Source organism: Eimeria acervulina, genomic scaffold, assembly GCF_000499425.1.
Source record: "Eimeria acervulina Houghton genomic scaffold, Eah_scaff383, whole genome shotgun sequence".
In the NCBI taxonomy this organism is placed as follows: Eukaryota; Apicomplexa; class Conoidasida; order Eucoccidiorida; family Eimeriidae; genus Eimeria; species Eimeria acervulina.
The window spans coordinates 7501-20560 of record NW_013549844.1 but is presented as its reverse complement, the minus strand read 5'-3'; the positions used below and the strand labels follow the sequence as shown (position 1 = coordinate 20560).

At 59.2% G+C, this 13060-nt stretch overlaps 2 protein-coding genes across 2 annotated transcripts in view; both read left to right on the top strand.

Annotated features, from left to right (window-relative positions):
• The window catches only part of EAH_00035950 (hypothetical protein, conserved), a gene marked incomplete at both ends in the record, with an annotated part of 16937 nt that extends 4692 nt beyond the window's left edge, over positions 1 to 12245 (top strand). The window contains one exon of the mRNA XM_013395694.1: positions 55 to 12245. Coding sequence (XP_013251148.1) covers positions 55 to 12245 — 12191 coding nt within the window. The remainder of the gene's footprint in view (positions 1 to 54) is intronic.
• A 52-nt stretch (positions 12246 to 12297) lies between these two features.
• Positions 12298 to 13060, top strand: part of EAH_00035940 (hypothetical protein, conserved) — a gene marked incomplete at both ends in the record, with an annotated part of 3114 nt that continues 2351 nt past the window's right edge. The window contains 2 exons of the mRNA XM_013395693.1: positions 12298 to 12447; positions 12623 to 12922. Of these exons, the coding sequence (XP_013251147.1) occupies positions 12298 to 12447; positions 12623 to 12922 (450 nt within the window). The remainder of the gene's footprint in view (positions 12448 to 12622; positions 12923 to 13060) is intronic.

Genomic DNA, 13060 nt, shown 5'->3' with positions numbered 1-13060 from the left:
AGCAGCAGCCGCAGCCGCAGCAGCAGCAGGAGCCGCAGGCGGGAGCTCTTTCAGGGCGAGAAGGTTTGCTGCAGCAGCTGCAGCAGCAAAACGTGCAGCTGCAAGGGGATGTTCGGTCGCTGCAGCAGCAACTGGAGGCCAGCGGCGCAGCACAGGAGCTGCTGCTGCACAAGGCAGAGGAGCAGCAGCAGCAGCTGCAGGTAGCAGCAGAAGAGAAGGCTGCGCTGCTGCAGCGTGCTGCTACACAGCAGCGAGAAGCAGCAGCAGCAGCAGCAGAAGCAGAGGCTCTTAGAGGGAGATGTGAAGAGCTGTCTATACAGCTGAGAGACGCGGAGGAAAACGCAGCAGCAGCAGCAGACGGCGAGCAGCAGCTGCAGCATGAGGTACAGCAGATGCAGCAAGAGCTTGCAACGCTGACAGAGAGACTCACAACAACCCAAAGGCAAGAGCTGGAGCAGCTGCAGCAGCAGCTGCAGCAGCAAGGAGTAGCAGCAGAAGCAGCAGCAGCAAACGCTCAGTTCAGCCGCATGCGCCAGGTGATGGACCTGCAGCAGCTGCAGCTGCAGCAGCAGCAGCAGCAGCTGCAGCAGCAGCAGCAGCTCATAGACGAGCTTCACACGCAGCAACAAGAAAGAGAAGAAGACATCAAGAGGCGTATGAAGCAGAATGAAGAGCAGCAGCAGCGGCTGCTGCAGCAGCTGCAGCAGGAGAGGGAGCGCACTGCATCAGCAGCAAAGAGGCAGCTGCAGCAGCAGCAAGAGCACCAGCAAGAAGCACAGGGCCTTCGTGTGTCGTTAGCAGATAAGGATGAACTGCTGCAGCAGCAGCAGGAGCAGCAGCAGCTGCTGCAGCAGCAAGCAGCAGAGCTGCGCCATGCCCTTGAGGAGCAGCAAAGAAGCAGCGAGTTGCTGGAGCAGCGACTTCAGCAGCAGCAGCTTGATGCTAGAGAAGCTCGCGCTGCAGCACGGCAGCTGGAAGACATCTGCATGCAACTGAGGGAGCAGCTGCAGCAGCAAACGACGGAGTTCGAGGCCTTGCAGCAGCAGCACAGCAGCCTGCTGCAGCAACACCAGCGGCAGTGTGATGAGCTCGAGGAGCTCCAGCAGCAGCACACTGCCTTGCTGCAGCAGCAGCAGCTGCTGCAGCAGCAGCTGCAGCAATCCGCTAGCGAGCTCGCGAGCCTTCAGTCGTTAGCTGAGACGATGGAGCAGCGTGCTGCGGTGTCACTGCTGCAGCAACACTCAGCAGCAGCAGAGCCGCAGCAGCAGCAGCAGCAGCAAAAGGAGCAAGAACAGGATACAGCTGCAGCACCGCGGGCAACAGAAGAACAGCAGCAGCAACAGCAGGAGCAGGAGCAGCAGCAGCAAGAGGAGCAGCAAGATGGCGCTGACAGGGAGCAGGACGAGGAGGAGGAGCAGCAGCAGCAGCAAAGGCGGCAGCGCTCTGTAGAGAAGCAGCTGCAGCACGTGCAGCAGCTTTACCAGCAGCTGCAAGAAGAATTTGCTGCAGCGCAGCAGCAGCAGCAGCTGCTGCAGCAGCTTTATGATCGCCAGTCGCGCGACTTTGTGAGTGCTGTACGCAGAGCAGGGAAAGCAGAAGAGGAGCTGCAGCTGCTGCAGCAGCAGCTGGAAGCTAGACAGAAGCGCAGCAGCAGCAGCGCGCAGCAGCAGCAGCAGCAGCAGCGGCAGCAGCAGCAAACGCACGAGATGGAACTCAAAGCAGTCAAATTAGAGCTGCGCAGCAGCCAGGCAGAAGCAGCAGAGATTGGTGAGAAGCTGATAGCAACGGAGAAGCAGCTGCAGCAGCTGCAGCAGCAGCTGCAGCAGCAAGTAGACAGTGAACGAAGCGCAGCAACACAGCAGCTGCAGCGCAAGGCGGAGCAGCTGCGAGCAGAGCAGCAGCAAAATCAGCAGCTGCAGCACCAAATCGCAGCAGCTCAGCTTGAGAACCAGCAACTGCAGCTGCTGCTGCAGCAGGAGCGCAGCAGATTGGAAGAGCTGCAGCAGCAGCACGCAGCAGCAGGCGACCTCAAAGCTGAGTTGTCCGCTGAGGCTGCTAGTCTTAGACAGCAGCTGCAGCAGCAGCAGCAGTTGCAGCAACGGCAGCAGCAGCAGCAAGAGGAAGTGCTGCAGCAGTTGCAGCAGCTGCAGCAGCAAGCTGCTGCTGAGGGAGAGGAGATGCAGAAGCGCCACGAAGAGCAGCAGCAGCTGCTGCAGCAGTCGCTGCAGCAAGCGCAGCAAGCTGAAGCAGAAAGCCGCGCTGCGCTGCAGCAGGAGGTCGCAAGGCTGCAGCAGCAGCAGCAGCAGTTGCTGCAACAGCAGCAGCAGCACGCAGCAGCGCGGGAGCAGCGACAGCAGGCCCGTGAGCAGGAGCTGCTGCAGGAGGCAGCAGAGCTGCAGCAGCAGCAGCAGCAGCTGCAGCAGGAGCTGCAGCAATCCGAAGCAAAAAGCAACGACTTAGCAGCACAACTACAAGAGACAGAGCAAAAACTTCACCTGCTGTCGTCTGAAGCAGAAAGGCAGCACTTAGAGCTGCAGCAGGAGATGGTAGAGCTGCGCATGCGGCTAGATGCTGCGCTGCGTGCAGCAGCAGCAGCAAACGAGCAACTGCAGCAGCAGCAGCGGGTCGCTGATCAGCTCCGCCAACGCCTGCAGCAGCAGCAGCAGCAACAACAAGAACAAGAACAAACCTATGAGCGCAACGCGCAGCAGCAGCAGCAACAACACGAGCAGCAGCTGCAGCAGCAGCAGCAGGAGGCACAGGACCAACTGCAGCAGCAGCAGGAGCAAATACAGCAAATGCTGCAGCAGCAAGAGCACCTCACCAAGTCTCTATCCGAGACGCGGGAGCGCAGCAGCAAAGAGCAGCAGCAGCTGCTGCTGCTGCAGAGAGAAAACAAACAGCTGCAGCAGCAGCTGGACGAGGCTTCTGCTGCACTTGCAAGCCGCGCTGCTGCTGCAGCAGAGCAGCAAGAGCAGCAGCAGAAGCTCGCTGCTCAACTGCAGCAGCAGCAGACGTTGGCAGAGCAGCAAACCACTCTGCTAGAAGAGCATCAGCAGCAGGAAGCGCTGCTGCTTCAGCGGCTGCAGCAGCAGGAGGAGCTGCAGAAACAGCAAACAGAGCAGCAGAAGCAGACAGAGCTGCTGACTGAGGAGCAGCAAAGGGAAGCACAGCAGCTGCAGCAGCAACTCCAGCAGCAACTCCAGCAGCAACAACACAAGGTACAGCAGCAGCAAAAGCAAATCCAGCAGCAGCAGCAGCTGCTGCAGCAGCTTCAGGCACAACTGCAAGAACGCATGCTGCAGTCAGAGGAGGAGCAGCAGCAGCTAAAGTCGCAGCAGCAGCAGCTGCAGCAACAGCAGCAGCAAATCAAACTGCAAAAGCAGCAGCTGCAGCAGCTGCAGCAGCAGCAGCAACAAGCAGCACAAAGAGAGCACCAGCAGCAGCAGTTGCTGCTCGAAAGCCGCAGCGAGCATCAGCGCATCTACGCAGCGGAAGCGGAGGCGCGGCAGCAGCTGCAGCAGCAGCAGCAGCAGCTGGAGAAGCAGCAGCAACAGCTGGAGGAGCAGGAGCAAAAGCTGCAGCAGCAGCAGCAACAGCTGAAGCAGGAGCACGAGGAGCGCGCAGCGGAGGCAGAGCAGCAACAGCAACAGCAGCAGGAGGCGCAGCAGCAGCGCCTGCTGCTTGAAGAGCGGCTGCAGCAGATGACTGCAGCATCAGCAGAACAAAGCGCGGAGCTACAGCAGCTGCTGCAATCCCAATCACGCGCAGCAGCAGATATGAAACACATGCAGCAGCAGCGTCAGCAACTGCAGCAACAGCTGCAGGAGCTGCAGCAGGACCAGCAGCAGCAGAAGCAGCAGGCTGCTGCAGCTCTCGCCGCCGCCGAAGCAGAGCTTGCTGCAGCAAAGCAGCAGTTGACGTTGAAGGAAGAGGCGCAGCAGCTGCAGCAGCAGCAGCTGCAGCAGCTGCAGCAGATCCTGAGTGACGTGCAGGAAGGCCGTGCTGCTGCTGAGAGCGAGCTAGCTGCATCTAAGCACCGGGAGGAGAGCGCGGAGAGGCAGCAGCAGCAGCAGATGCTGCTGCTGCAGCAGCAGCAACAGCAGCTAGACAGACAGCGCCAGCTAGCTAACACAAGATACGAAGAGAACTTGTCTTTGCAGAGGCAGCTGCAGCAGCAAAAGACTGCAGCAGCAAAGCAACTACAGCAGCAAAAGACAGAGGCTGAGCAGCGGCATGCGCAGCAGCTGCAGCAGCTGCAGCAGGAGCTTCAGCAGCAGGCCCAGCAGCAGAAGAAGACGAAGAAGCAGCAGCAGCAGCAGCTTGAAGAGCTGCAGAAGCAATATCAACGCCTGCAAGAAGGGCATAAGGAGCAGCAGCTTTCGTATGAGGCCAAGGAGAAGCTGCTGCGGCAGGAGGTGCAGCAGCTGCAGCAGGAGGTGCAGCAGCAGCAGCAGCGGGCTGAGGACCTCGCCAGGCAGGTAGAGGAGGCAGCAGCAACAGCAGCAGCACAAGGGAAAGAGTTGCAGGAGCTGCAGCAAGCATATGATGAGGCTTTAGAGAGGGCAGAGCAGCTGCAGCAGCAAGGGCAGCAGCTGGAGGAGCAGCTGCAGCTTGCTGAGGAGCAGCAGCAACTGCTGCAGCAGCAGCAGCAGCAGGAGCAGCAAGGTCTAGCAGATACCATTGAAATGCATCGCCAGGCAGCAGCAAATGCAGAGCAGCGGAGAGACGAGCTGTATACTCAGCTGCAGCAGCTGCGGCAGCAGCAGCAGCAGCAGCAAACCGAGGTGCGCACGCTAGCAGCAGAAAAGGAAGAGCTGCTGCAGCAAGTAGATGAAGCAACAAAGGCGCAGGACGGCCTTAGTGCCCAGCTATCTGCAGCAGAAGCAGCAGCAAACTTGCTGCAGCAGCAAAACAAGCAGCTTGAGGAACAGCTGCAGCAGCTGCCAGCATTGCAAGAGGCCGCGCAGCAGCGGCAGCTACTGCAGCAGCAGCAGCAGCAGTGGCTTACCCAGCAGCGGCAGCAGCAGCAGCAACTGAGGGCAGAGAAAGACAAGCTTGAGCAGGACAGCAGGGCGTTGAGGAGACAGCTTCGGCTGCAAGAGCAGCAGATTGCTTCGCTGCAGCAGCAGATGCAAGCAGCAGAAGCAGCTGCAGCAGCAAGAGAGGAGCAGCAGGAGCAGCAGCGCGCCTCGCAGCAGGCGCAGCTGGAGCAGCTCGAGAGGCAGCAGCAGCAGCAGCAGCAGCAGCAGCAGCAAATCACCGACCAGCTAGAGATAGCGCAGCAAACTGCAAGGGAAAAAGAAAGAGTTATTCAGGGCCTTCAAGGCGAGAGGGACCTGCTGCAGCAGCAGCTGCAGCAGCAGCGGGAGCAGCAGCAGCAGCAACAGCAGCAGCAGGATGAAACTCGCCAGCAGCTCGCCGGAGTAGCCGAAACGCAGCAGCAGCTGCAGCAGTTGCAGGAGCTGCAGCAAGCAGCAGCAGCAGCAGAGCAGCAGCTAGCCAAGATAACAAGACAGCGCAACTCCCTTGAAGCTGCGAAGCAGCAGCAGCAGCAGCAGCTGCAGGCTCACATCGGCCGCCTAGAGCAGCAGGTGAAGCAGCAGCAGCAACAGCTGCAGCAAGTGAAGCTGGAGCTGCAGCAAAGGGAGCAGCAGTGTGAGGATCTGGAGGGGCGTCTGCAGCAGCAGCAGCAACAGTGGCAGCAGCAGCAGCTGGACTGGGAAGAGACGCAGCAGCAGCTGCAGCAGCAGTTGCAGTTTGCTGCTGCAGATAGAGACAAACTGCAGCAGGAGAAAGAGCTGCTAGAAGCAGAAGCAGGGGTGGCAGATGGTGCTGTACTGCAGCAATCGCGGATGTATGATGAACAGCAGCAGCAGCAGCTGCTGCAGCAGCAGCGGCAGCTAAGCGAGCTGCAGCACCAAATGCGCATGCAGCAAATGCAGCAGCAGCAGCAGCAGCGCGAAATCGCTTACTGGAGCGCTCGGGCGGAGACAGCAGAACAGCAGCTAGCAACAAAGCGGCAGCAGCTAGTTGAAGTGCAGCAGCAATTGCAGCAACAGCGGCAGCAGCATCAGCTGCTGCAGCAGCAACAGCAGATAGAGCGGCAGCAACTCAATGAAGAGCTCAATGCCAGTCGCCTGCAGCTGGATGCTGATGCTGCGGCGCAGCAGCAGCTGCTGCTGCTGCAGCAGCAAGTAGCAGCAGCAGCAGAGGAGACAGCTCTCCTACAAGACCGCCTGGCTGCGGAGACAGCGCGTGCTGCGCATTTCAGTGCAGAAGCAGAGAAGCTGCAGCAGCAGCTGCTGCAGCAGCAGCAGGAAGCAGCTCGTGCTGCAGCGCGCCTTGCTGCAGCCGAGTCCAAGTACGACATGCTGGCAACCTTCCAGCAGCAGCAGCAGCAGCAGCAGCTGCAGGATCAGCAGCAGAGGCTGCTGCGCCAACAGCAGCAGCAGCAACAGGAGCAGCAGCAACAGCCGGAAGCAGCAGTTGCTGCAACACTGCTTGGGGAAGTCGATGGGCTGCGTATGATGCTGCGTGCAGCGCAGCAGACGAACACGGAGGCTCTGCAGCAGCAGCAGCTGCTGCTGCAGCAGCAGCGCGAAGATGCAGCAAAGCTCAATGGGGCCCTCTCGCAGCTGCAGCAGCAGGAGGCTATCGCCCAGAGGGAGCAGAGGAAGGCGCAGCGGCTGCAGCAGCAACTGGAGCAGCAGCAGCAGGAAATGCAGCACCTCCAGCAGGTGGTAGCTGAGCTAGACACATACACCAGAGACCTGCTCCTGCAGCAGCAGCAACAGCAGCAGCAGCAGCAACAGCAGCAGCAGCAGCAGCAGCAACCATTCTCTATCAGCCAACGAGGAGCCGTTGAGAGCGACCTCGCTGTCCTCACTGACACCGTCAAAGAGCTGCTAGGAAGGATAGAGCAGCAGCAGCAAATGCTGCAGCAGCAGCACGTGCTGCTGGAAGAGTCTCGCATGCAGCAGCAACAACTGCAAGACTCGCGACTGCAGCAACAGCAGCAGCAGCTCCAGCCAGACTTGAACGACAGCACTGCAGCAGCTCCTGTCTCCGCAGTGGAGACGGTTTTGCAGCGGCGCTGCAGAGAGCAGCAGCAGCAGCTGCTGCTGCTGCAGCAGCAGCTGTGGCAAGCAGACGAGGAGGTTGCGCTGCTGCGGCAGCAGCAGCAGCAACAGATTCTCGGCGCAAGCGCCTTGGGGGAGCAGCAGCAGCAGCAGCTGCTGCTGCTGCAGCAGGTGCAGGCAGAAGCAGCGAACCTGAGGAGACAGCTGGGGAGAGAGCAGCAATTGAAGGCAGCAGAAGCAGCAGAAGCAACGGGGCTGCGGCAGCAGCTGCATGCACTGCGCCGTCGACAGCAGCAGCAGCAAGCCGCAGCACTGGAGCAGCAGGACGCGCTTGCTGCAGCAAACGCCCGCGAACGTCAGGCGCAGCTGCTGCTGCAGCAAGAGCAGCAGCAGCGGCAGCAGCTTGAGCTGCTGCTAAGAAACATAGAAAGTAATGGGGAAGCGGAGAGGCTTTCGCTGCAGCAGCAGCTGCAGCTGCTAGATGGTCGCTGCCAGGTGCTGCAGCAGGAGGCTGCGCTGCAGCAGCAGCAGGTTGCTGCTGCTCAGCAGCAGCAGGAACAGCAGCAGCAGCAGCAGCAGGAACAACAGCAGCTGCTTCAGCAGTACAAAGATACAGCAGACGATGCCATGCACCGCATGCAGCTGCTGCAGCAGGAGCTGCATGCGTTGCGGCTGGAGCAGCAGCTGCAGCAGCAGCGAGTTGAAGCAGCAGAGTCTGCTCGTAATGCTGCAGTGCAGCAGCAGGTTGCTGCTGCTGCTGAGGCCCAGAGGAAGCAGCAACAGCTGCAGCAAGAAGCGCAGCTCCAGCAGCAGCAGCAGCAGCAGCAAATTGCTTCTTTAACTGAGGCCCTGGAGACAGCGCAGTATGCAGTCGAACGCACAAACGATTCTTTTGCTGCACTGCAGCAGCGGGAGGCAGCGCTGCAGCAGCAGCTACAACAGCTGCAGCAGCAGCAGCAGCAGCTCGCGGCTTCGGAAGGGCTTGCAGCGTCTCAGCAGCAAAGGCGGCGACAGCAGCAGCAGCAGCAACACCAGCAGCAGCAACTGGCGAGGCTGCAGGAGCTGCTGCAGCAATCGAACGAAGCAAAGAGCAAACAAATGGAGACTCTGCTGCAGCAGCAGCGGGAGTTGCTGCAGCTGCGGCAGCAGCTGCGGGCCTCAGCGCAGCAGCAAGAGACACTCGAAGCAAATGAGGAGAGACTTGTTGCTGCTTGTGAGGCGGCATTCGGTCAGGTGAAGCAGCAGCAGCAGCTGCTGCAGCAGCTTCAGCAGACGTGCATGCAACTGCAGCAGCAAATCAGCAGCACAGCAAGAGAAGAGCCCCTAGCAGCAAGCCAGCGTATGGCACTGCAGCAGGAAGTTGCAGTGCTGCGGGAGTCGCTGCAGCAGCTGCAGCAGCAGCTGCATGCAAGCGAGCTGCAGCGGGCGTCTGTGCAGCAGCTGCTGGAGCGACAGCAGCAGCAGCAACAACAACAGCAGCCAAATGCGCTTCTGCTGCAGCAACGCTACAGAGAATACCGCATGCAGCTGGAAGCAGCAGAGCAGCAGCTGCAGCGTGCGTGGCAGGAGAGTAATGAGTTGCGGCAGCAGCTGCAGCAGCAGCAAGATGCAGCAGTGCAGCAGCAGCTGCTGCACCAGTCGAGGCACGCGCAGCGAAAGGAGCAGCAGCTGCTGCAGCAGCAGCTGCTGCAGCAGCTAAGAGAGGAAACAGAAGCGCTGCGGCTGCGGCTGCGCGAGATCGAAGCGCAGCAAGACGAGCAGCAGCTGAGTCTTGCTGCAGCAGAGCAGCAAAATGATGCGCTGCAGGGGCGGCTGCTGCAGCACCAACTGCAGGAAGAGCAGCAGCAGCAGCTGCTGCAGCAAGCGGAGTTCCTTGCACGACAGAACGAGGCAGCAAAAGAAGCAGCAGAAGCAGAGAGCGAGCGCCTTATGGAGCGCTGCAGGACACTGCAGCAGGAGTTGCAGCAGCAGCAGCAGGAGCTGGTGCTGCAGCAGCAGCAGCTGCAGCAAGCTCAAGAAGAAGCAAGAGCCGCCAGTGAACGATCTCAAGTGCTTCAGGCAGAGCTGGAGTCAGCTGAGAGGCACAGGAGCAGCAGCAGCAGCGTGCTGCAGCAGCAACTGCAGCAGCAGGCGGACCTGCTGCAGCAGCAGCGAGAAGCAACGCTCGAACAGCAGCAAAGGTGCTTCGAGCTGCAGCAGCAGCTGCAGCGTAAAACTGAAGCGGAGCAGCAGCACCGCGAAACGCTGCAGCAGCTCCAGCAACAGCAGCAGGAGCAGCGGCAGCTGCTGCGCATGACAAGGGCAGGGGTTGATGAGGAGCTGCAGCAGCAGCAGCGAGCAGCAGCACGACTGCAGCGGGAGCTGGAGCAGCAGCAGCGGCTGCTGCGAGCAGCGCAGCAAAAGGAAGGCTCCGTGGCAGCAGAAGCGGCGTCGCTGCGGCAGCTGCTGCAGGAAGCAGCGCAGAGGGAGCAGCAGCTGCAGCAGCAGCAACAGCAGCAGCAGCAGCAACTTGAACAGCTGCAAGCTGAACTGCTGCAGCGACATCAGGATGTCGTAGCAGCAGAAGGCGAGGTGAAGCAGCTTGGTGAGAAGCTGGAGGCAGCGCAGCAGCAAAGCGCTTATAGAGAGCAACAGCAGCAGCAGGAGCTACAGCGGCAGCTGCAGCAGCAGCAGCAGCAGCAGCAGGAGCTGCAGAAGCTGCGAATGGTAGAGCAGCAGCACACAAGGACCCGCGCGGAGCTTGCTGCTGCTACTGAGGCTCTGCATGCAACCCAGCGACGCGAGCTGCAGCAGCAGCGGCTGCTGCAGCAGCTGCAGCAGCAGCTGCAAACTGCTGATGTTAGGGAGAGAGAGACAGAAAGCCAAATAGCTTCTCGTTGTGCTGCTTTGACAGAGGAGCTGCAAGCAGCAGCAAAAGAGCTGCAGCAGGCGCGCGCTGCTGCTGCTGAGGCGCAGCAACAGCTGCAGCAGCAGCAGCAGCAGCACGAGCGCATGCTTCAACTGCAACAGCAAGCCACAGAGACAGAGCAGCAGAATGTGCTGCGCCTCACAGAGGAGCAGCAGCGGCTTGAAGCAGAAGCGGATGGGGTGTATAGCCAGCTGCTGCAGCAGCAGCAGCGTTCAAAGGAGCTCGAGCTGCTGCTGCTCCAGGCAGAGACGAGGCAGAAAGAATCTCAGCAGCAACAGCAGAAGCAGCAGCAGGACAACGACAAGTTGCTGCAGCAGCTGCGAGAAACAGAGCGGCTGCTGCAGCAGGAGCAGCAGTCTCTCAAAGAAGCGCAGCAGCAGCAGCAGCAACTGCAGCAGCAGCTTGACGCTGCTGCTGATGAGGGGCAGCTATTCCAGAGCCTGCAGCAGCAGCAGCAGCGAGATCAAGAGGCCCTTTTAGAACAGCAACAAGAGCAGGTGCTGCAGCTGCAGCAGCAGCTTGCTGCTGCCAGGGCAGCAGCGCAGCAAGCTAGACAGACACAGGTGGAAGAACGTAGAGTGATGCAGCAGCAGCAGCAGCAGATTGCTGCTTTGCAGCGGACGCTGCAAAAGTCTGAGGAGAAGGAGCAGCAGCAGCTGCAGCAGCAGCAGCAGCAGCAACGTAGCTGGGAGCAGGAGCAGCAGCGGCTGGTGTCTCAGGCGCAGCACCTGCGGCAGCAGCTGCAGCAAGAAAAGAGTATGCGGCAGCAGCAGCAGCAGAAGCTTGCTGTGCTACAGGGGGCAGCTAGCAGCAGCGAGAAAGAAGCTGCTGCTGCACTGCAGCAAGCGGAGCGGCAGCAGCAGCAGTTGAAGCAGCAGCTGCAGCAGCTGCAGCAGGAAGCCGCAAACCGCATGCAGCAGCTGCAGGAGACAACCCGTGAGCGGACGCTGCTGCAGCAAGCAGCAGCAGACCTGGAGACGCAGCTAGCTGGACAGCTAGCAGAAACAGAGCAGCTGCAGAGGCGTGCTGCAGCGCAGCAGCAAGAAATGCATGCGCTGCAAACGAAAGTGCAGCAGCAGCAGAAAACAGCGAACGCGCTGCAGCAGCTGCAGCAGCAACATGAAAAAGCTCTTTACGACCTGCGGGAAGCTCAGCAGCAGCTGAAGCAGCAGCAGCAGCTGCTAAACCGTCAAGAGAGACAGCTGCAGCAGCAACAGGAGCAACTGCAGCAGAAACAGCTGCAGCAGCAGCAAGATACGCTGCAGCAGCAACTGCATGCAGCAGAGAAGACCCTCGTGGGGGATGCAGAAGAAGCAGCCGCAGTTCGGACCCAACTGCAGCAGGTGCAGCAGCAACTGCAGCAGCTGCAGCAGCAGCAACAGCAGCAAGAACGGCAACACCAGCAGCAACTGCAGCAGCACAAAGACATGCAGCAGCAGCACAGCCGCTCCTTACAAGAAAATGCAGCACTTAGGAGGCAGCATGAGGTGCTGCAGCAGCAGCTGGAGTCGGAGCAGGAGAAAGTTGTCTTGCTGCAACAGCAGCTGCAGCAGCAGCAACAGCAGCTGCTGCAGAGCAGCAAAGGAGACGCTGCTGCTGTCGAGCTGCAGCAGCTGCGGCAAGAGACACAGGAGCTGCAGCTGCAGCAGCTAGCAGCCAGCAGCAAGATCCGGTTGCTGCAGCAGCAGCTGCAGCAAAGAGGCATAGAGTTACAAGACACGCTGCAGCAGCTGAAGCAGCAGGCTCACGAGACAGAGCAGCAGCTGCTTGCTGCTGGGGAGTTAACAGTGCAGCTGCAGCAGGCGCAGCAGCAGCAGGAATTGCTGCAGCAGCAGCTGGAGCAGGAGCAGCAGCAATCACAAAACCTGCGGAGACAGCTGCTGCAGCAAACATCGCGGGATAATGCAGCAGATCTTGTTGAGTTGCTGCCGCTGGAGCAGCAGCAGCAGTTGCAGCAGCAGCTGAAAGCAGCAGAGCAGCGGATCGAGCTGCTGCAGCAGCAACTGCAGCAGCAGCGGGAGCAGCATGCTGCTGTGCTGGAGACGTCTATAGGGGGCCGAGCAATGCAGCAGCAGCTGCAGCACCAGCTGCAGCAGCTAGCAGAGCAAGCGCTGCAGCACAGAACAGCAGCGCAGCAGCTGCAGCAGGAAATGAAGAGACAAGGAGAGCGCATTCACAAGCTCAACTCCGAGAATCGAGTGCTGCTGCTGCAGAAAGAAAAAGCAGAGGTGCAGCAGCAGAAGCAGCAGCAGTAGCAGCAGCAGCAGAGGCAAAAACAGCAGCACAAGCAGCAGCAGCAAAAGCAGGATGAGCAGTATCAGTAGCAACAACAGAAGCAGCAGGACTAGTAGCAGTAGCAGCAGCAGGAGGAGCAGCAAGAACAACAGCAGCAAGAGTAGCAGCAGCACCAACAGCAACAGCAGCAGCAGCAGTAGCAGCAGCAGAGTAGATGGAGTTGTGCATGCAGATTAAAGATAGCCGCACTTTTCACTTTTAGGGTTTGTTATTTGAATATATTTATTTATTTATTTATTTATTTATATTTATTTATTTATTTATATTTATTTATTTACTTGTTTGTTTATACGTCTATATATTATATAGTTAGGTCGTGGATTGTTTGCTGCTGCAGGCTGCTGCTGCTGCTGCACTGAGGGAGGCGCGTGCTGCAGCGGGGCTGAAGCAGCAGCTAGCGGAGATGAGTGCAGCGCAGCAGCTGCAGCAGCAGCAGCAAGAGCAGCTGCAGCGAGACTTAGATTGCTACCGCGTGCTGTCTAGACAGCTGAAGGCTGAGACACAGGTCCTTGCAAAGAGAGCAGCAGCAGCAGCAGCAGCAGATCAGCAGCAGCAGCAGCTGCTGCTGCAGCAGCCTGGAACAAGCCACAGCAATCCGAAGCAGAAGCTGCATTATGTAGATGTTATTCATACTCAGGTACGCCTTCATTATGTTTATTTTCTCGTTTTGTTTGTCTCTCTTTGTCTGTCTCTTTGTCTGTCTCTTTCTCTTAGTTTATCTCTTTCTCTCTGTCTCTGTCTCTCTTTCTATGTGCATGTATCTATGTCTATATAT